This window comes from Thamnophis sirtalis, unplaced genomic scaffold (assembly GCF_051295495.1).
Source record: "Thamnophis sirtalis isolate CommonGarterSnake01/CBP01778 unplaced genomic scaffold, rThaSir2_p1.2 scaffold_6, whole genome shotgun sequence".
Classification (NCBI taxonomy): domain Eukaryota; kingdom Metazoa; phylum Chordata; class Lepidosauria; order Squamata; family Natricidae; genus Thamnophis; species Thamnophis sirtalis.
In genome coordinates this window covers 21381662-21405092 of record NW_028261386.1, presented here as the reverse complement: position 1 = coordinate 21405092, position 23431 = coordinate 21381662, and the positions used below count along the sequence as shown (strand labels likewise).

The 23431-nt window shown below is 42.2% G+C and overlaps 1 protein-coding gene across 1 annotated transcript; it reads right to left on the bottom strand.

The window, feature by feature from the left end:
- Positions 1-3320: 3320 nt before the first annotated feature.
- Positions 3321-22520, bottom strand: TMEM248 (transmembrane protein 248). The gene is made up of 8 exons (XM_087717352.1): positions 22366-22520; positions 21767-21964; positions 7978-8154; positions 7006-7291; positions 5679-5829; positions 5138-5321; positions 4737-4880; positions 3321-3511 (listed from the first exon to the last, which is right to left on the bottom strand). The coding sequence occupies exons 3-8, from the start codon at positions 8134-8136 to the stop codon at positions 3491-3493; spliced, it is 945 nt and encodes a 314-aa protein (XP_087573478.1). The 5' UTR covers positions 8137-8154; positions 21767-21964; positions 22366-22520; the 3' UTR covers positions 3321-3490.
- Positions 22521-23431: the final 911 nt, after the last annotated feature.

Sequence of the window (23431 nt, the reverse complement as noted above, 5' to 3'; positions counted from 1 at the left end):
AAGCATGTGATCACCTTTTCTGTTCAGGAGCTCAAGCCATGTGGTCCTGTCCACCATTAAACCATCTTTCCAAGCAGCCTCCATGTTTCAAGTGTCTCCCCCGCCCCCCCCCGCCACTTAGAACTGAACCCAGAAGGATATTTCTTCCAACAATGATATGCTTCCTTTTCTCCAAGTTGGTTCCAGATGTTCATGGTGTGGGGAGAAATGAGAGACATTGACCCTTGCTTTGCCGGTACAGGTTCTTCAGAGCTTGATTTCATCTGCACCCACTTAACATCCACAGTACATGACACCACTGAATGAGATCATTGGTATAGAGCTAGATAACATCAGATATACCCAGACTGTCTAGGTATGTCAAGGAGTATGGATCAAGAACAGACTGAGAATCAAAGTTATCACGACCGAATAACTGTGAATGTTGAGGCCTCTTGGGTCTAGAAATTTTCTATTGTTGGTTCTGAATGGAGTTGTATACCCTTACCATTCATTACACTAATAGATCTACTATACATTTTGAGGGTATTCCTAACCTCACAGTTCCTCTTGAAGGATAAATGGCAAACATGGCTTGGGGGATCTTCACATAAATCCATCTCATGCATCAGCTACTCCAGTTCCTGGATCAGGAGGATGTCACTCACAATCCCTCATGTTTCAGTTCCATTGTCTGGATTCCCTCGTGCTGTATACTGAAGACAACTTTGAAACTACAGCTGGTCCAGAATGCAGCAGCATAATTAATTACAGTAGTATCTTCATATACCCATATAGCATTGCTACTTTGTGAGCTACACTGGCTCAGAATCCTGTTACACACAGTGCTGGTCAGAATCAGTAGGGAATGATCGCTAGGTTTTGGGTTTTTTAAAAATAATTTTAATGTTTTGTTGCTGTTCTGTGATTTTGATTGCATTAATCATAATTACTATTGCTATTCCTAATAATTATGTTTCGTAGTTCTGCTCATTTTAATCTCGTTTTAATCTAGATTTATTTTTATAATAATTTAACTATCGTATGCAGAGAATTCCTGTCATAGCATGGTAACAAAGCACAACATAAACATTGAGAAACATTTTCGTTTCTGTAATTGAGAAATCTGACGTAAGATTTCCTTTCAACAAGCCTGACCTAGATTTCTTCTAGGGAGATTCATTTGTTTCTCAATTACGAAGAGTAGACCATAACATAAGCAAACAGAATGAGCCCACTCACACTCAATAAAACGCTTCAGGTTTCTATTTTGTCAGTAGGATTGATAATAAACTTTATTTTTGCAAAGCAATATCCACATCTTACAAACACAAAAAAATTAACCTAGGAGAAAATTTGCATTAACAAAGCACTGACCACCAGGCTCAGAGACAAATTAAATGCCATTTTAATTCTGCTGCTGAGAAGACTGTAACCTGCAGTAGGAGGCTAGGGGGAGGGAACTAACATTGGGAACCTTCATATACTGCAGGATTTCCCACAAACGTGGCAACTTTAAGATGTGTGAATTTCAACTCCCAGAATGCCCTAGCTAGCCAAGCTGGGAATTCTGGGAATTGAAGTCTATGCATCTTAAAATTGCCAAGGTTGGGAAACCCTGATATACTGTTGGCCAGAGACCAACAGAAATGGCAGATTCTAAAAGAAAACAAAGAGAATCAAACTGATTCAAGTAATAAGCGAACATGAAAAAAGAAAAAAAGGCAAGATCAATATGATCCAAACAACCACTGCAATATTCCATTTGTACCCTCTTGCCTGGATTTTTTTTCACTCAAACCTTAAAACCCATTGTAGCCCTCCACTGCCTGAGAATCATTCCTGAACCGTCAGTAGTTCCTATCTAGAATGGACCATAGAAGCAAAAAGTAGAAATATAGCATTGGTTTTTTTTCTCCTCAATTCCATAATCTATTTCCAAAGCTAGCACATTTAAAACCATTGGAAGGGAATTCTATTAAAAAAACACAACGCCGTCTTTCTTTATTTCAGCCCATTCGCTATTCAACACTAGAATGTGGACATCTCCCCCTCTTGGAAATATATCAAGATACCAAGCAAACAAATCAACTTAATAAGGAATCTTTTTTTTTAACAAAAACAAGCAACATGTTATTTGATGGAGACATTTGAAAAGGACATCTACTGTGAGAATCATAGTAGCAGAAAGTGCAAAATTGCCAATGCGGGAAGATGCTGCTACCAAAGAAGAAAATGGAAAAGTCATTAAGGCAATTAGCAGTGTTTTCAAAGTAACGTAAAGATACAATATCCTATATTCCTTGAAAGAAGGAAGCTGACCAAAATTATGAATGCTAAGAGAGTCAGGATGGGGGCTGAAAGAGTTGTAAGGAGTAAAACGTGTGCATGTCCAGAACTGAACAGAGTCTATCTGTTTTCCATAGCTCTGGACACTTTGTCACCTTTCTTCACAAACAAATCTGCGGAAAAGTGCTTCAGGATGCATCAAGGCAACAGTTTGGCCCATCCAAAGAGACCCTTTTACATCATTAGAAACCCCCCCCCCCAAAAAAAACCGAATTGTAGTTTTAGAGAGCAACAGCTGAATCTACTCATGTACATAGAAGAGTTTCATTTCCAAATGCTTTCCTACATTCAAATATCTGGACATTCAAATACTTTTGTGTTACATAACCTGGAAGATTCTAGTGAAGGCAAAACTTATTCATCGTTGACCTACCCCAACTATGTAATTTATTAGTGTATGCAACCCAACACAAAAGGTTTCTCTGCAGACAATAGCCCCAGCTTGGGATCTAGCATGAACAACGGACAATCGGCCAACTCTGACTTAGAAAGTTTACTGCTGCTTCAAAAGAAAGAGAACGTGAATTGGAACACTGCCTTTTTGTTTTCTTCCAATCTAAAATTATAAGCATCATTATCTTTCTTAACTAGTATTAAAATGTGATTGAATGCTGGTTGGTTGTGAATGTGGTTTTTTTTTTTTAAACCTAGAAAAGTGGGCAACTTTTTGCAAGCAGGGTGAAAATGGGAAGAAAAAGCAACCCTCCCTCTCTCTTTCACACAGACATATACACACACACACACTCGCTTCAGTGGAACCATCAGTGACTTTGGAATTGTACTGTCATAGTAGAGATGTGCACTGTCTGGAACGCTGGATAGATCACTGGGAGAAATAAGGTGCTTTTGTTTTAGATACCCGCAAAGGCATCTATACTGTCCCAATGCAGTAAGACATCTTTCCGATCCTTCGGATGTAGAGTCACACAGACACAAAACATTCCAATGAAAACAGAAAAGGACTCCCAATAATCTTAGCTGCGCTGGCATAATCTGTTCCAAGGATACTCTTTATATAAATAACCATTACAGGCACTTTAAAAGTCTTTGGTTGGAATAATCCAACGTCTCATGATAAATCCATAACCAATCAGGACCCATTTCTGGGTTCAGCAGGCAATGATTGCAGACTTGGTCACTTTTGGAGGAAGGAGGCAATGGATCATGCTTCTGAGAAAGCAACCTGGAGTTGTGGGGGGGGGGGGGGAGAGAAAAGGAGACCATATGGTCAGATTTCAGCTATTAGTTGTATAAGGTCATAATAAGTCACTGTGTGATCTGAATTGAGAAAATGGTGTGAGAGAGAGATGACATATGGAATGCCTCTTAGATGGACTTTGACATATGGAGCCGCTATAAAGTTAAGTCAGATCTTGACCTGTCGAACTCCGTAAATGTCTCTGCTGTCACCAGACAACACGGTTCCCTTGAATAGATGCATCCACATATACATACTCATCCACACATTCTGTACACCCCCATGATATATCCTATTCTACTTGTAGAGTGCCTTGCTGAAAGCTGTGGTTTAATTTTGCATTTAAATATACTCCTTTCAGGCAGCCAGAAGACGAAAAGAATGAACTGCACATCATATTCCCTAAGCCCCATATACCCTTGGAAACAAAGGGAACAACAGAATAGTGCTTCTTTTTCATGGTGTTCATAATTTGCCTCACCCATCACAGCAGACATTTTGTGTACAGAGCAGCTATTGGCTGATTCTGCCCCTGACCAGAAATGTCCTCTGGAACTGCCTAGCAAAGATTCCTCAGATTTTCAGTCAAGGGTCTCATTTGGAAAGGCGAGGCAGGAGGTTTCAAATCCGCAGGATTAATTGATGCAGTTCACGGTTATGCTTCTAGGCAAGTCATGTTCTCTTAGCCTGCCTACATTGGAAGGTTGTGATGAAGTTAAATCAAGAACACATTTTGTAATTCACTTTGTGTTTTTTGATAGGGAAGAACATAAAAATTGTATGATAGAAGCCAAAGGTATCTAAACAAGCTGAAGTGGATTCTGCATGACATGGAGGGAAAAAATTGAATTAGGTGATCTTTAAGCTCCTTTCCAACTCTTGATTCGATACAGAATTCTATAATTCTGCATAAAACACAACCAAAATAAAATAGGCAAAGGTCAAAAAATGGAGAAGCTTCAAGTAGCCTCCTTTGGATTTGGAAGACAAAATAGCTGTCAAGTCTGCTACTGGTCTCCCTATTTTTAAGAGGTTAATCTATTCCAGTATATCAAGAGGGTGGAGGTGCCAGTGCATTTCAGCCAATGCATGAATGCAACATTAGGGCATAGAGCTGTTTATGAATAATTCCAAGAATGACATTAGTTGCTAAGGAAGCAGGGACTCCCTCCCTCAAGTTAGTTCCTCCACAAATAACATTGGCGCTTACCTTTTCAGGACAGAACTCCGAGCTGCTTTGTCGCAATTTGATTGGTCTGCCTCTGATGACTGCGTAGCAGAACATGGTGATGACCATCACAAAAAGAAAGTAACTGGTATGCATTAAATGCAGATTAATTAGGGAGCGGTCATCCTGAATGGAGAAAGAGAAACAGCATTTCCTAAGGCTGTGTAGAGAAACTACATACAACTGCCTCAGGAAAGGGCTAGGACATTGCTGAGGCAGAACAATTCGAAACAACCCCCTTGCCCTACATGTACATTATGGCAAGATCTGAACAATTGGCACAAGGGACAGAGCATGTGCATGTCTAAGGAGAACATATCCAAATCTTGCTTGCACAAACCCAGTCACAATTCACAGCAAAATGTAAAAAGAAAATCACTTACATCTGGAACAATAACCGTCAATTTGGGATTTAATGCATGATAGACTTTGCCAATAGCGCCCTTGTAACACCAGAAAGGGTTGTAGTCTTGGGCATATTTTGTGTTGGAGTCCCTTGCAGTTGTGACGATCTTGTACCAGAAGGTTGTGTTAATATAGGTTTCCGGAATACAGTGTGGTGGCTGACTGTGGAGCAACACATAATTTTGAGCTGTGTATCCAAGTCTCCATCATCTTTTCCCCCTGGGTCAACTATCCTCTTCCCATTGCTTTCTAGTTTGTAAGAGCATGCGATCCTGAAGTTGGAAGGCTCTCCCTTTCCCACGTTCCCCCCTCCTCCATTTAGCCCACTCCTGCAAAATATACCTAGCAGTATTTGGGGGAAATGGTGGTGAATAAACTAGGAACACATTATAAATTCTTCTTTAAAAATTTAAAAGTGGGAAAACTCCCTCTGTGTCTCTTAAAGTGGCAAACCCGAAGCCATGAAAAACTGCAGGGAGAAGCTTCCCTGGGAGGAATAAGCATTGGTTAGAGCCTTACACTGTGACTGGAAAAACCGAGGCAGCGGCTGTAACTGTCATGCAAGTCGTGAAGACAACTTGGTCACAGCGGCCATGGAGAGCACAGTCATCTGAATTCCAGGCCGTAGGTAAGGTGAATGTGATGTTGATTTCCTCATGAGCTTCTCTGCCTTTGGGAGTGGAGCGAGCGGAAGAAAGGGGGAAAGCATAGTATGTCAGTAAGAATTTAATTTTTTAATGTTTAAGTACAGGTAGTCCTCAACTTACAACCACAGCTGAGCCCAACATTTCTGTTGCTAAGTGAGACTGTTGCTAAGTGAATTTTGCCCCATTTTACAACCTTTCTTTCCACAGTTGTTAAGTGAATCACTGTAGTTGTTAAGTTAGTAACACAGTTGTTAAGTGAATCTGGCTTCCCCATTGACTTTGCTTGTTAAGAGGGTCAAGAAAGACGATCACATGACCCCGGACACTGCAACCATCATAAATATGATTCAGTTGCCAAACATCCAACATTTGATCACATGACCGTGGTAGATACTACCACAGCCATAAATGTGAAAAATGGTCGCAAGTCACTTTTTTCAAGGGCCTCTGTTACTTTGAACCAGGGCTGGGTTTCAACCGGTTCGCACCGGTCCCTGCGATCCAGTTGGTCGCCGAACCCGGAAGTAAGTAACTTCCGGGAACGGCGAAGCCCCCCCCCGCGCCCGCGCGCGCCCGCACACCCGCGCCCGCTCCTTACCCGTTTTTTTTGAATTTCGCGCTTTCCACGCATGCGCAGAACGCCTGCGCGATCCTCCAGGAGCAGCTGGAGCATCGCGCAGATGCTAATACGCATGCGTGCGCCGCATGCGTGCACACGCGCGCCGCGTGCGTGAGGACGCTGCGTGCGTGCGCAAGGATGCCGCCGGCCTCGTTCCAACCGATCCGGTTGGAACGGGGCGAGAAACCCACCCCTGCTTTGAACGACCATTAAATGAATTGTTGTAAGTTGAGGACTACCTCAATTATTTAAAACAAGGAGAAAATTAAGGCTGCAAAGAACTGTCTATAAACTACTATGAAGTAGTTGATCCAACCCCACCTCAGCAATTATGGAAGCCAGTTATAAGGGATAAGATCATGGAAGTGGATGCCTATTGGAAAAACAAAAAAATGTATGCCCAACTGTTCAATAAAAGCTGTTCCTTTTAAAAAAAAATCCTTTTCAGAAAGATGACTTCTAGTTAATAACATCCATTAAGAAATGCAGAAATGGATCTCTCTTCATTTGCTTTTAGCTGTTCCTACTTTCTCCAACGGGGCTTCGGGCCTTTAAATATGACATTTGAAATAAATGGTACCTGAAAGTCCAATTTGGTGACCAAAAATGGTAGAAGATAAGCCTGTGACATTCCGGGAAATGCCACCAAAGGGTCTAAGGGGGTCCAGTGTTAAAGTGATGGCAACGGAAGTGTTGACAGGACCAGAATCTTCAAGCGTTTGTGGTGACGGCGTGGAAGGTCGAGCTTGGCTGCTGGTCATAGCATTCTCTGGAGTTGTGGTGTCATTTATGAGGTGTTTTAATGTTTCATTCTCCGAAATGCAGAAATCCAGATCATTAAATCGCAGAAGAAAAGTGTTCCAGTCCTTAAACATAAAGAGATCTTTATCCTTATGTTGAATTACAGCCCTGACAAAGCCAGCATGTATGTTCTTATATTAACAAATAGCAAGGTTTATACAAGAGAGCTCAATCTCACCCAATAACGGCAATGATTTAAGAGATACAGCCGTAGTCAAGATGCCACACTTCTTGTTAAATGATAGTGGTTGGGGCACCTTGAAAGAGATTACAATTTGAAACAACTTGCCCCTTAATTAGTTATGGGGAAAAGTAATCTAGGAAAACGATACGTGGCACAATGCTAAAACCATGAATTAAGATGCTATTAATCTGTGTCACAAAACAGAGGTATGCTTCCATTTTGACAATTTTAAATCTGAATTGCTAAGCAGTTTAAAATCAATTCAAGAATGGCACCAAAAAACAGATGGCCTTTACTTCTGAGACAAGATAGACTGGCCTCATTAAAATAATGTGCCAACTTAAACATTTTGAGTGCTCCTGTCTCAGCCCAAGATTGTCCATATACATCAGACATTCATAATGAGGAGTCCTCCTGATTATATCTAAGCCACTCATTTGACTTTTCACTTCTTGTGCCACCCTGAGCAGAACTCCCGTTCATTAAACTGCAGAATGTGTTCCAGTCTAGCGATGCATTCCTTCCTGGAGGGTAGATATTCAGCTATAGACTCAATTTGTACTTTACCTCTGCCATTTCGGGAGACTTGATCTCTTTGATCTTAAAGAAATAACCCAGAGTCAGAAAGGCGATGGCCATTGCGCTGACACTGATCATAAACACCACAAGTGGTGGGCGGCTGCTGATGTAAACCCTGAGGTTCTCCAGAGGGTTTATGTTGAACATTATTCTGATCAGGCCCACCTGCAGAACAGCAAGAGCACAAACTGTAAAAAGCATCACGGAAAATAAGGCCATTGAGATCAATAAGATGCGAGAGACAATCTTCTGACATCTCCATTGCTGCAACGTTTGTTTCTGTTATTAAAGGCGAGGAAGGAAGTTGGGACTCTGGCAATCTGTGCCGAGATTGCTTTCAACTAGAAAAGAGGAAGTCTCCTGCCTTGCAAGCTGTTCAGTACAATTGGCAGCAGCGAGGGTGTCAGTTGAGTCACAATGGGCACACACTATTTTGTCTGTGTAGCCAGAATGGACTGGATCCTTGCTCTAGCCCAAAGCCAACTGGCTGGGTTCATATTTAGTTAAAAAAATATCTTTGGAATCCTCCCAAGGGGAATATTGTGGATACACCCACCCTCTTCCCAGGGCTCTTCTAAGGGCATGACAGGCAGCTTGTTAGCTCACACTCAGCCAAGGAACAAATGCAACGTTACACACAAGCCTCCTTTATAGTTATGGAAATACACAGGCTCTTTCCCAATGTCCACATTCAGGACTCCATCATGCTTTAATCAAGGCAGAAACAAGTGGTTTTCACATAAAGCGAACCAAAGCATATGTTTTGTTTTAGATTTAACTCAACTGAGAAATAGGTCGTTTATTACTCTGCAGCATTAACATTCTGCCCTACCTTCCTAGAGCTCAGCACTGGTATTTTTTTAAATCTGAAAACTAACATCTATCCTGGTTAAAATACTCTGATGAACTCAAGCAACAACAAAGTCAAACACGGATCTGAAATGTCATTGCCCGCTTCCAACTCATGCAGCTCCCAACACTGCCTGTCTCTCCTGAAATATGACTGAAAAAACAAAAGTTTTGTATTTATTTTCAGAAAGGCACAATATCTGTGCCTGGCCCTCTTCCGGTTTTGTCTCAGAACTCAGCAAAGTAAGCAAAGGCGCCCAAGTCTTCTTAGGCTTTTATTATCAACTCAGTGGTTCATGATGACTGATGTAAAAGATAGGATTGATGAGAACTCCTGGCCTGGAGAGAAGTTTCATTCACAAGCCAAAGAGAGAAAAGTGCATTTAAATGTTTAATATGCTAAGAATAATTTCCATAGCTCTTAAGGTATTTCATTTTCCCTTTTTCAAAATCCATGCTTTGTTTTTGCTGTCCGTCTTATAATTTCAGATAACTTCCATTGCAATGTAGTTATTTGTTGCCAGCATAAATTATTTAAACACACAGGTATTCAAAAGAAACAGACAACACCCCCCCCCCAAAAAAAAGGAATACTACCCAAGACAATTTTTGCTTTCAGAAGATACAGCACCTTGCTCCTCAAACAAAAAAGTTAAAACACATGACTTTCAAAATGTTACATCTAAGCAAGAGCTGCACCAAAGAATTCTGGTTTTAGCAGCATTTTTCCCGCCTAAAATTTCAAAAGGCAACAAAGAAGCCTTAAGGGAGAAGGTGTCACATAATCTGAGGCAATTTCCTGAGAGTGAGAGCTATTGTCTGCCTCAGTAGGTATTATGTTCCCTTTCATCAGACATCCTCAGAGACTGCAATGCCTGCTGTCCAAAACACCTTAGCAAATTCTGCACCGAACAGAGGGTTGGACTAGATGACCTCTGATATATGTTGCCATTCTAAGATTGTATGAACGACTCGTGGAAGAAATGATGACATAACACATTTCCATGTTTGATGGTTTTCTTGCTTGAATTTAAGTCAAAAATATGCATAAACACATTTTTTTAAAAATAAAAACACTAATTAAAAAATTATAAGGATTATACTTTAGCAATTGCACATTAAGGCTGAGTAACTGAGTAAGAAGCCCAATGTTAATACCAAGGCCTGTCTTCACTTATGCAATTTTTTGTTTTCTTTTTCTACCTTTTCCCTTTCCGTTCTCCTACCCATTTGTCCCAAAGGTGCTTTTTTCAAGAGACAACTGAACAGTCTGGGTTTTTTTTTTAATCGTGAAGGCATTTCACTTCTCATCCAAGAAGATTCTTCAGCTCTCCTACCCATTTCAAAACCTAAACCAGCCCTTTCCTGGCACAGCTAACGTACCTTTCCAGGTAACAAAGCTACTTGCCTGGGCTATGTAGAAACTCCTCCCTCAGGGTCTGCAGCTTTCACACCCTGCAGGAAATACCTTTGTTCTCTGGCTGTCAATGTCAATCATTAGCTAAAGGCAAACATGTCATTGAGACTCAAATCTAGCCAAGCAGGAAAAATTAGTTGAAGAGGGTGTCATCTGTCATCTAGAACAGTGGTCTCCAACCTTGGCAACTTTAAGTTGGCTGAGGAACTCTGGGAGTTGAAGTCCACAGGTCTTAAAGTTGCCAAGGTTGGAGACCACTGATCTAGAACACGTCCTGGGACTTGGATGATGGCCAGGTCTTTGCTTGCCATGTGATTTTTTATTATATCTTTGGCCTACGTTTCTGGAAAGAAAACCCCATCCTCTGCTCTCTGGAATGACATTCCCCCCCACCCCATCCGATCCTACTCTTCAAGCATTTCAGGCTCTGTTTACCAGGCCTGGGTTTAGGCGTCATCAATGATTTGGATGAGGGAATAAATGGAGGACTCATCAAATCTGCAGATGACACTAAGCTGGCAGGAATAGCCAACACTCCAGAAGACAGGCTTAAGATACAGAAGGATCTTGACACACTTGAACATTGGGCACTATCTAATAAAATGAAATTCAATGGTGAAAAGAGTAAGATTCTACATTTAGGCAAGAAGAACGAAATGCACAGGTACTGTATAGGTGGTACATTCCTCAATAGTAGTAACTGTGAGACAGATCTTAGAGTCCTAGTGGACAACCATTTAAATATGAGCCAGCAGTGTGCAGCAGCTGCCAAAAAAGCCAACACAGTTCTAGGCTGCATAAACATAGGGATAGAAACAAGATCACGTGAAGTGTTAATACCATTTTATAATGCCTTGGTAAGGCCACACTTGGAATACCGCATTCAGTTTTGGTCGCCACGATGTAGAAAAGATGTGGAGACTCTAGAAAGAGTGCAGAGAAGAGAAACAAAGATGATGAGGGGACTGGAGGCTAAAACATACGAAGAACGGTTGCAGGAACTGGGTATGTCTAGTTTAATGAAAACAAGTACTAGGGGAGACATGATCGCAATGTTCCAATATCTCAGGGGTTGCCACAAAGAAAAGGGAGTCAAACTATTTTCCAAGGCACCTGAGGGTAGACCAAGAAGCAATGGATGTAAACTAATCAAGGAGAGAAGCAACTTAGAACTGAGGAGAAATTTCCTGACAATTAGAACAATTAATCAGTGGTACAGCTTGCCTCCAGAAGTTGTGAATGCCCCAACACTGGAAGTCTTTAAGAAGATGTTGGATAGCCATTTGTCTGGTTATCCAACATCATCTTAAAAGTGGTGGTGTGTTTCCTGCCTAGGCAGGGGGTTGGACTAGAACACCTCCAAGGTCCCTTCCAACTCTGCTATTGTATTGTATTGTATTGTATTGTATTGTATTGTATTGTATTGTATTGTATTATGTATTATACGCTACGGTAGCAGAGACCCCATCAACTTTTTTGAATTTTATGTGGTTTTGTCAAAGCAGCCGTGTTTCTTTAAAATAGCTTTAAATATTGTAAAAAGCCCAGTCTTTTTGGGGGAATCATACAGCCTCAATATTCAATCACCCAACAAGTTCATGACAGTTAAAAGCAAAACAAATATTCAAGTAAAACAGACTCAAAACAATGGCAAGATGTTAACAAATGGCAGCGGTGGCGGGGGGATTAGAACTCCATTTTAACTGTAGTTCTGAGATCATTAAATAAATATTTTCTGAAAGAGGTTTGTGCTTCAAAGAAAGACCATTAAGGAAGTAGCAAAGTGAACTTCAAAGTATAAATCCTGCAGAGTTCTAGCATAGCCACTAAAAAGTCCCTTTTCTCTTTCATTTCAGTCAATAATTTTAAAAAAAAATTGGGACAAAGAATTATAAGAGCGGAATGATTGGAAATGACCTTGCAGTTCATCCACTTTCTGAACTGTTAGGAATCAGGTCTTACTTAATGTCACATTGGAATAACTTTATCATCCAAAAAGTGAGCCTGGTTGGTATAGGCCCATGATGGCGAACCTATGGCACACGTGCCACAGGTGGCATGCCGAGCCCTCTCTGCTGGCACGCACACCGTTGCCCCAAGTCAGATCTCCGTGGCGTTTCTTTCGTGAGCTTTTGTTTCTCTGAAACAGAAGCTCATGAAAGCAGAAACTCATGAAAGAAACCAGCACGCTGCGGTGTTGGGATGCCCTGCCTCCTGCTGGCTAGCTGGTCTTTGGGTCTCTGCTGTGCATGCGTGCATGTCTGTGCATGTGTACATTGATGTGCATGAACCTTTCAGTTTGGGCATGCGCGTGTGTGCAGTTTGGGCACTTGGTGTCTAACAGGTTCGCCATCGCTAGTATAGGCTTAGCACACCAAGCTAAAAACCTGGAGGCTGTGAATTCTAGTCCTATCTTAGGCATAAAATCAGCAGGGCAGCTTTGGGCCAGTCACTGTCTCTCAGCCCAACGCACCACACGGGGTTTTTGTGGAGGAAATAGGAGAAGGAAGGAATATTAGTTATGTTCGTTGCCTTGAGTTGTTTATAAAAAATAATAAAGGTGGGATATCAATAAATGTAAATAAACAAATTAAAAATTAAGTCAACTGATTGGCTTTGGGCCACTTTCTCTTAGCTCTCGGAGGGAGGCAAATGAAAACCACTTCCAAAAATCTTGCCAAGAAAACTGCAGGAACAAATCTGGGCAGTCAACAAAAGTCAATAATGACTTGAAAGCTAAAAGAAAGAGAGAAAACAATTCATCATGCTTTTCAGCTGTCTCCTTTTCTATGTCACTCTTGATGTCTGCTTTTGCCTAGCTGCATCTTCAGCCCACATAATATATTTCAAGTCAGCAGCTGAAGTCTCCCAGAATTAAAGGATAAATGGGATTTGCAGAAAGCATTCTCAGGCCAATCTCTCCTGCCCTAAGGGCAGATGAGCCTTCTGTGGAAATATACAATTTTGAAAGGACAAGCACCAATAGTGCCCACTGACAATGAACACAGTAGAGGAGTGTACCAAAATCCTGGCTATTTTAGTGCTGTTTGCAGATATTTTAATAGCATACACAATAAACACTAAACCAGTTCCCCCAATGTGAAATTCAGTGTAAATTTCAAAGCATCTGCCACAATATGTCACATAAACAGATTAATTAATTCTAGATACATGCATCTACAATTTATTAATCTGCTTATGTGACATGTTGTGACAGATGCTTTGAAATTTACATTGAGTAGTTATGGACAGTCTGCAAAATGGAGAAAACCTTACAGAATTTTTCCATCAGTTATTATCCTTTGCATGCTAAGATAAATTAACTTCTCAAAAATATGCAAACACGCTATCACACACTGTCCAAACCAGCTTGTTGAACAAGCAGCTAAGTAGTTCAAGGAAGTGAAGTAGTGTAAAATAGGGTTTCTTGTTCCCAAAGCAATACTCCAAGCTGGTCATCCACATCATCTGTACATATTAGGAAGCTTTACGAGAAAAGAGACAAAGAGATCACCAGTGAACAGATGACAATGCTAAACCTCATTTCTCCCAGGATATATCCAACAAGATGAGTTTTTTCCCTCAGGAAATGCCAATATTTGCCATTGGAGGTGGGATTTTTGCCTCCCACCCCCAATTTCGCAAAGACTCTGTATTAAAGCAATTTAGACAGAAGCTATATGAACTATATTAAGTAACATTACTGAGGTAGAGTTAGAAATTAACCAATATTCACATTTTCTCTGTGCTATCTAGTCTTTTCTTCCAACACCCTACAGGTAATCCTTGATTACCAACCACAACTGAAGCAAAAGTTTCCATGCTGAGTAAATTGCTTGTTATGAGTCGTGCCTGATTTTACAAGCTTTTTTGTCATGGATGTTAAATGAATCACTGCTGCTGTTAAGTGATTCATATGGTTGTTAAGCGAATATGGCTTCTCCATTAATTTTGCTTGTCCGAAGCCGACTAGGGAAGCCTCAAAAGAGGATCACACAACCCCAGAATGCTACAACCATTGTGAATACCTGTTGTTTCTCAAGGGCCTGAAATCTGATCATTGACTATAGGAATGCTGCAATGGTCGTAAGTGCGAGAACCAGCTGTAAGTCCCTTTTTCAGTGCCACTGGTAACTTCAAAAAGTTGCTAAACAAATGGTTGTACGTTTATATATAATGGCTATGTAAATGTTTTAAATAAATAAAATTCAAAGGAGTCGGTACACAGACTAGATGGTACTGAGGAAAACGATCTTTGGATCCTAAATCTTCTGGGCAACTATTTACCTTAATTTGGATTCCCTCACAACTCACAGAAAGTCACTACAGGCTATCAATATAGTTATTAAGTAATCCTAGTAGCAATTGAAAAGAGATGTTAATGTATCAACTCCATTAACATTCTCTAGACTGTCTTCTTGGACAACCTAACACTGAGTATACAGTATTGAAGTAATCCAATCATACCGGTAAGTCTATTAGGGCATAGATGACTGAATTTAAGCTATCCTGATCCAGACAGAATTATAGCTGGCATACCAGAGGCATTAAGCATGGACTGCAATGAAAGACAAAACCCAAATGATATACCTGCTCCTTTACAGAAGGGTTTCAGAAAGTGTAAGGTGTGCTTCCCTAGGGGAGGGGCAGGCAATCCAGGGGAGGTTTGAAGAACCTTTTAGCTGCATAGTTACAATAAATCCACCTCTCCCAAACCTTCATTGTGTTGCTTTTATTGTTCATGTGAGTTCATGATAATGTTTGGGATTTAGGGGAAATGTGCACATGAAGGTTACACTGAAGGGAGGGGCAATGGCAACAAGTTTAGGAATCCCTGCTTTAGAGGAAATTCTGCTTCCTCCAGAATAAATGGCCTACTTAACTCTCAGGCCTAAAAACCATCTATTGTATTTATAATCTCTACACTAAGCAATATTGGTAGGGATATGCTCTTTTTATCCCTCTGGTGAGCGCAACTGTAGCACTGCAAATTCCACCCCACTGCACTACAAGCTCATGACACACATATAAAAGGGATGAGGTTTGCACCACAATTACACAATACTGCCTTCATTAATCTGCCCTACCCACAGACACTGCTGTCTGTATGTTAACTGATCTGTGTGCTGCAGCTCCCAAAAAAGCCAATGCAGTCCTAGGCTGCACCCTAACAGAGGGTTAGAATCAAAATCACGTGTTAGTACTGCTTTAAGACCATACTTAGAATATTGCATCCAGTTTTGGTCACTATGATATAAAAAAGAAGTTGAGATTCTAGAAAGAGTGCAGAGGACAGCAACAAGGATGATTAACAGAATTACAGAGTTGGAAGGGGCCTTGGAGATCTTCTAGGCCAACACTCTGTTCAGGCAGAAAACCCTATACCAGTGATGGCGAATCTGTGGCACGCGGAGCCATTTGTCAGGGCACGCGAGGCGCTGCCCTGTCAGCTAGCCAGCGTGCATGCACGCTGGCCAGCTGAGTTAAGCCTTTTTTAAAGCCATTTTTTGCCCTCCCCAGGCTCCAGAGGATTTATGACCCTGGGGAGGGCAAAAACAGCCTGGAGGCCCTCTGGAGGCTTCATTTGCTTCCCTGAACCCTCTGGAGCGTAAAATAACGGCCCTACGGGCAAACCGGAGGTTCAGGAATGGACTTCCGGTTTGCTCGGAGTGTCGTTCTGACTGCTCCAAAGGCTTCAGGGAAGCCTCCGGAGGGCTTGGGGGGGGGGGGGCAGGGAGGCTGTTTTTGCCTTCCCCAGGCTCCTATAAAGCCTCTGGAGCCTGGGAGGGCAAAAAAGGCATGCAAAAAATGGGGGGAGCACTGGGGGGGTGTCGCACATTGCATTATGGGTGCAGCACGCCCGCACACGACCCCCCCTGCGCTCCCACCACTTATGGCACGCGAGCCAAAAAAGGTTCGCCATCGCTGCCCTATACCATTTCAGACAAATGCTGTCTAATCTTTTCTTAAAAACTTCCAATGTTGTATCATCCAAAACTTCTGGAGGAAAGTTGTTCCACTGATTGTTTTAATTATCAAGAAGTTAGGGGACTGGATTAGGAAACTGGAGGCTAAAATATATAAAAAACAGTTGCAGGAATTGGGTATGTCTAGTTCAGGATTTCTCAACCAGGAATGCTCGCACACCCTGGGGGTGTGAGACAATATTCCAGGGGATGCGAAAACTTGGGGTTAGATATTTCAAAATTATAGTGTTTATGCATAAGTATCTGCCTATAATTATTTACTTTTGTAAAGGGTGGCAGAATATATCAGAAACGTTCTAGGGGTGCAGGGTATAGAAAAGGTTGCGAACCCCTGGCTTAGTTTAAAGAAAAGGACTAGGGATGGCATGATAGCAATGTTCCATTGACTAAGGGACTGCCACAAAGAGGGGGGTCAGGCTATTCCCGTGATGGCAAAGCTATGGCACACGTGCCAGAGGTGGCACACAAAGCCCTTTCTGCTGACACGCGTGCCATCGCCCCAGGTCAAATCTCCATGGCGTTTCTTTCGTGAGCTTCTGTTTCCCTGCAAATGACGAAACAGAAGCTCAGGAAAGAAAAAAATCTTACCTCTTGCCCGCTGCCAGTGTTGGGATGCCCCCCCTCCTGCCGGCCAGCTGGACTTCAGGTCTCTGCTGCACATGTGTGCATGTCCGTGCGCATGTCCGCGCATGCTGCTCTGCATGCATGTCCACGCATGCATGCTCATGTGCACGTCTGCATATGCTCGCATTTGTGTGCGCGTGCACATCTTTCAATTTCGGCATGCATGTGGACGCAATTTGAGCACTCAAATGTTTAAAAGGTTTGCCATCACTGGCCTATTGTCCAAAGCACCTGAAGAACAAAAAGCAATAAATAGAAACATATCAAGGAGCGAAGCAACCTAGAACTAAGGAGAAATTTCCTGAAAGAACAATTGGAACAGTGAAACGATTTGCCTTCAAAAGTTGTGGGTGGTCCAACACTGGGGGATTTTAAGAGAAGATTGAACAACCATTTATCTGAAATGGTATAGTGTCTCCTACTTGAGCAGGGGGTTGAAATAGAAGACCTCCAAGGTTCCTTCCAACTCTGTTATTCTCTTAGTGATATTCAAATTCACTTTGTCATGTCTATGCAACTTTCAAGAACCCACAATCTCATTTGAGAGACAGAATTTAATCACATCAACGTAATAATGCCATACTGATATTGGACATAGGAACAGAATCTAACCCCCGCTTCCCCCACAACACAAGCATCAAAGATTCAAATAGATATTCCACTGCCCTTCTCTGATGCAATCCTACAGGTAGAAATGAAACATGTGACATTAGCTGAGTTCACATTACACACACCCTCCAGGCAAACAGCCATGGACTACATAATGTAATTTTTTAAATCTTTTGCACAAATACTAAACTGTAAATTCAATATACAAGCAAGGGTTACACAATATGACCAGCGGCCATAATAAAATGAGTCAGGTAGGTTGATCGTTGCATAAAAGATAAGCTGGCAGGCAGGCAGTTTAGTATTATTGCATCTGAAAAAAGTCAACGAATGAGGGGTCCTTGGTGCTCTCTGAGGTTGGTTGGTTTTTTGGGGAGACGTTTCATTGCCCAAATTAGTCAACATGATCAATGCTAGTTAAGGGGTGGGGTTTGCTGCCAGTTTATATTATAGTGGCTTGTTCTGTCAGTGTTGGTGGGGCTGGTCTTGAAAGTTCTTTGTTTGGGCTGTTTACTGTTAGCTTGTTTGACAGTTCCTTGATTGGGGTATTGCTTACTTCTTGACTGTTGGTCAGATGTTAATTTTGGAGTTAATCTATGCTTATTTAAGGCATTGATTGCTGGTGAGGAGGTGTTTGGGGTCTTTTTGTTCTCTTTGTGGTTTGTTGATTGTCTCCTGCATAATATGTAGTCATTGTTAATGTCTATGTGTTTATTGATGGCTAATTTTCAGAGTGCCAGGCTTCTAGAAATCCTCTAGTGATTTTACTAGGCTTGGTCTAGGATGGTCACAGTTTCTCAGTTGAAACTATGATTAATTCTGTCCACGTGTCTGAAATTAACGAGTTTTATCGTATCTTCTGACTACTAGCTGATGTTCATGGATGCATTCTGCCAATCTTCTGCCTCTTTGTCCTATGTCGTAGCTGTTGCAGTCATTACATTGCATTACACTGCATTGTAGATGACTCATTTTTTTCTTCTGGGGTTGCTTTGGTTTACCTAGGATGTTTTGGAGGGCTTTACCTGGCTTGTGTTACACTGATTCCAGGTGGCTGTACTGTCTGTTGGTGGTTTCTGAGATGTTTTTGATGTATCCTAGCGTTTTTCTTTTTACTCCTTGTGTTGGTTGTGCTATATTGAGTTGAGTGATCAGGCACGTTTTGATGAAGTTTCCTGGATATCCATTTTATTGGAAGATGTTGCATAGATGCTCTTTTTCCTTTTTCTGCTGTTCTGCTGGCTACATCTAAATACTTGTCTAAATACTTACCGTGGCTTTTCTTGTGGGAGTCTGGGTTACTGCTTTGATATTGGAGCACTTGATTGGTGTGCGTGGCTTTTCAGTACACCTGTATTTCTAGTTTCTCATACATTCTGAAAAAACATTTCAGAAACCATCAGTAGACTGCCAATAGAGAATAGATTAACTCCAAGATTAACATTAGACTGACGATCAAGAAGTAAACAATACTCCAATCAAGGAACTGCCAAACAAGCTAACAGTAAACAGCCAAACCAAAGAAACTCCCACCACTCCCACTGAAGACGGACAGGGCAAGCCACTAAAAAATAAACTGAGAGCAAACTCTACCACGCCTTACTGCACTGATGATGTTAGCTAGCTTGTCTAATGAAAGGTCTGCAAGAAAACAACTAAGTTAGAGAGCAGTAATGACCCCTCATTTCAATCCTGAACTACAAATATTCTCCTTTACTGGTACTACATATGGATGACAAATGCTTCAGAAAGCATGCAAAAGGAGGAAAAACATCTGCAGGTACACTTCTACCAAGGAACAATTTTCCTTCCTACATGAATGCCTATGACAGCATGCCCAATCTATCGGTGTGAGATACAAACCTCCAATTAACTGCACAGCTGGATGGAAAATAGCCCAAGAAAGTGGGTAAAAATGATACGGCTCTTGATCACAGATGTACACCTGTGATTAAACAAATATCAGCACACCATAGCAAACACAAGGAATAGCTGGAACTAACCATCACACCAGAGCATATGGAGAGGCTGGCCACCCCCTCATGATTGCTTCTCACAGACATGTCAGAAAAAGAAAAACCAAACTCCTCAAACTCAATCAAAGAGGCACCAGAGTTTGAACGTGTGGTCAACATGTCCAGCCATCCACTATCTATTGCAGAATGCAATATTCTACAGAAAAGTCTCAACTATAACACAGATAATGTCAATTACCTGGATTTCTGTGAAGCATTACAACTATTGAACTTCCCACAGAGGGTCCAAGAAAACATCGACAAACCATTATACCACAGAGCAGAAGAAGATGACAACAAAACCAGAGGATAGAGCAGCCCTCAGAAACCAGACTATCATCCTCCTACCAGCAGACAAAGGCAGAACTATAGATATACATAAATATTGCGAGAGTATAATACACACCAAAAGCAAAACAATTACATGCCAGTGAACAATAACACAATACAGAAACTAGACAACTAGATCGAGAAAACTCTCAGTGACCACATCAAGAAAGGCCAAATTACCAAAGCAGAACAGTGGTGCATGAGAAGCAGTGAAGTCATCCTCCTACACTTCTAAGGACGCCCCAAAATACACAAGCCTGACATACCTCTCTATTCAATTATATCATTACCATGGATCTTGCTACATCACAAAAGAATTAACAAAAAAGCTTGGGCATCTCACAAAAGAAAAGAAACAATCTCCCTACTACAGTGCCTTCAACCAATCAAAAATGTGATTATAGATGAGGACAAAATCCTGGTCTCATTTGATGTCACAGCCCTTTTCATATCCGTAGACCCAGACTTAACCAAATACATGAAGATTGAAACACTCACGATTATGGATTTCATAAACCTCTGCCTAACTACATACTTCCAGTTTGATGGACAAACTTATCAACTAATTGAAAATATATCTTTGGGATTACCACTTTCAGAACTTATTGTGAAAGTGATATACATCTGCAAATGATAGCACTCCCACAAATACAATCCAAAATACGGATTAGATATGTCGACAACACCTACATCATAATTTAAAAAGGAGCAATTAGAGAACACTCACAAAACCAATCAACAACATCTTCAAAGGAATCTACTTTATCAGAGAAGAAGAAAACAACTCACTATCCTTCCTGGATATCCTTATCAGTAGAGACCACAATGACAATCTAAAAACACTGGTGTACCAAAAAACCACCCACACCAATCAAATATTCTCCTTTATTGGTATCAAACCTAGCAATGATTGCTTAACAAGAGAGCCTCTTCAATTTTTCTGAATCCAAATTCAGAAAATACCCAATAACCAGGGTGAGTTTATATAAACATCTCAGAATACCAAACTCTCACATCCTTTCCTCCCCTTCTTGGACATGGAACCTTGCAAACTTTCCTTCACTCCTAACAAACCAACTAATCAAAACTATTTACTGATCTCTCTAGATGCTAAGTTCTCTCAGTCCCTACGTACTTCTTCACATCCACTGAAGTTACAGAAAAATAAAACAAACCTATTTAGGCCACCCATAAATGCAATCAGTTTTCCAAGACCAAGTTAGCATTACAGGTAGTCCTTGACTTAAGACCACAATGGCACCCAAAATTTCTGTTAAGTGAGACATTTGTTAAGTGAGTTTTGCCCCATTTTACGACCTTTTGTGCCCCAGTTAAGTGTTAAGTGAATCACTGCAGTTGTTAAGTTAGTCACCTGGTTTCCCCATTGACTTTGCTTGTCAGGACGTTGCAAAATGTGATCACATGACACATCACACAGCAATGGTCATAAGTATGAACCAGCTGCCAAGCATCCAAATTTTGGTAACATGATCATGGGGATGCTGCAAAGGTCGCAACTGTGAAAAACAGTCATAAGTAACTTTTTTCAGTGCCATTGTATTGGTCACTAAATGAACTGTTGTAAGTCCAAGGCTATCTCTACTTGGGGTAGAAGCAGTTAGGTGTAGTGGTTTGGGTGCTGTCATATAAAGCAGGAGATTGTGAGCGTTTCAGTCTCATCTTAGGTATGAAAAACCAGCTGGGTGACTTTGGGCCAGCCACTCTCTCTCAATCCAATCCTCACAAGGGGGAAGAGGGTGGGGTTGTGGGGAAAATAGGAAGAGGAAAGAGTATTATCTATGTTTGCCATCTTGACAATGTACAATATACAGAAGGTAGAATAGACATCTAATAAATAACCAAACCCAAATCTTTGGCCCTAGAAAGATTTTGACTTCCTTTCTGGCTGGCCCATTGCCCATGAAAAGAAGAAGCAAACCAATTACCAAAACCAAGTCTTCTGTTGCAGAAAGATTTTCATCTCAAGTCTGGCTGGCCCAACGCCTACAGGGGGAAAACAACCTAAGCCTGCAGCAACATTTGAAGAAGCTCTGGAGAAGCCGGGAAACCAATTCCTCCTCCTCCTCCTCCTCCGTTCTCGAGGCAGGGCTCCTGCGAGGATCGCTTCGATTCCAGGCCTGGGGCTGCAAAAGAAAGAAAGAGAGAGAGAGAGAGAGAGAGAGAGAGAGAGAGAGGAGGTTGCAGGAAAAGGTAAAAGACCAGGAAAGACCCGAATAGGAAACAGGCGACATTGGCCACCCCCAAACCTCCTGCACCCCCAGTCCCTTGGGAGGCCAGGATGGGAGGATCTGCAGCAAAACGGACGAAAGGAAGCCCCCTTCCGTATCAGGGGGGATCATGTGCCTCGCCCCCGCCCCCTTCGGGGGGCATCACGAGTTGAGCAGCCAAGCCGCCTTCGCCTCTCCCTCCCTGGCCAAGAGAGCGCCATGCCCCTGAATCCCTTCCCCCAGAGTGCCCTTTCCCCTCTATGATCACCGGATCGAGCCTTCCTTGGGGCTCGGCAGGTTTCTGCTCCCTGCCTTACCTGCGGCCGAGCTCAGCGCGGAGGCCGCCGCATCCCTTGATGATCCTTGCCGTCTGTTCGCCCTAATGTAGCGGAAACGCCGCGAGGCCTGCCAGCAGTCCTGCCTACAGGGAAGCAACGACGGCAACGCCGCGGGGACAAAATTCGTCCACCCACCTCCCGCGCCTGGCAACTCAGCTCGCCCCGCCCTCCCTCCCTCCCTTTCCTTCTCGGGAACGGGATCAGAGCCTTGACGTCATCAGCCTTTGGGGAAGTTGCGCGCGCCTTCTCAAAGTTCTCCGCTCCGCAACGTTTTATGCTGCCGAGAGTCTCTAGCCAAAACAATAGGCGCCGAGTGTCCGAGTCACAACCTAGTACAGGTTGTCCTTAGTGACCGTTCGAAGTTACAACGGCACCGAAAAAAAAGTGACTTATGGCCATTGTTCATGCTTGTGACGATGGCAGCAGCCCCGAGGTCACGTGGTTTACATTTGGCTGCTTGACAGCTGGGTCAGATTTATGACAGTTCCCTGTGATCTCCTTTTGCGGACTTCTGACAAGCAAAGACGATGGAGAAGCCAGATTCACTTAACAACCGTGTTATTAATTTAACAACTTCAGTGGTTCACTTAACAAATGTGGCAAGAAAAGTTGTAAAATGGGACTAAACTCACTTAGGGAATATCTCACTTGACAATATAAATTTTTGGCTCAATTGTGGTTGTAAGTTAGGACTACATGTAAATCTGTCCAGGATGGGTTCAGTTTGTCTCAGTCCTTGGAAATGTTTAGATATGATTTATAGCAATAGCACTTAGGCTTATATACTGCTTCACAGTACTTTTATGGCCCTCTCTAAACGGTTTACAGAGTCAGCCAGAGCTGGGTTGCTCCCGGTTTGGCCCAGATGGGGCGAACCGGTAATGGTGGCGGCGGGAGGCTCCGCCCACCCACATGGACACTTCTGCGCATGGACAGAAGCATCACACATGAACACGAGCAAACCTGTAGTGCCAGGATTTGCAACCCACCTCTGGAGTCAGTATATTGCCCCTAACAATCTGGTTCCTCATTTTATTGACCTCAG

What these genes read in the sequence shown, in the direction of transcription:
- TMEM248 (XM_087717352.1), bottom strand. Translation starts at nt 8,136, where the DNA reads ATGTTCAACATAAACCCTCTGGAGAACCTCAGGGTTTACATCAGCAGC. An exon ending in AGTCTCCCGAAATGGCAGAG is followed by an intron (nt 7,292 to 7,977) that starts GTAAAGTACAAA and finishes TTTATGTTTAAG; the next exon opens with GACTGGAACACTTTTCTTCT. An exon ending in CGGAGTTCTGTCCTGAAAAG is followed by an intron (nt 3,512 to 4,736) that starts GTAAGCGCCAAT and finishes CCACAACTCCAG; the next exon opens with GTTGCTTTCTCAGAAGCATG.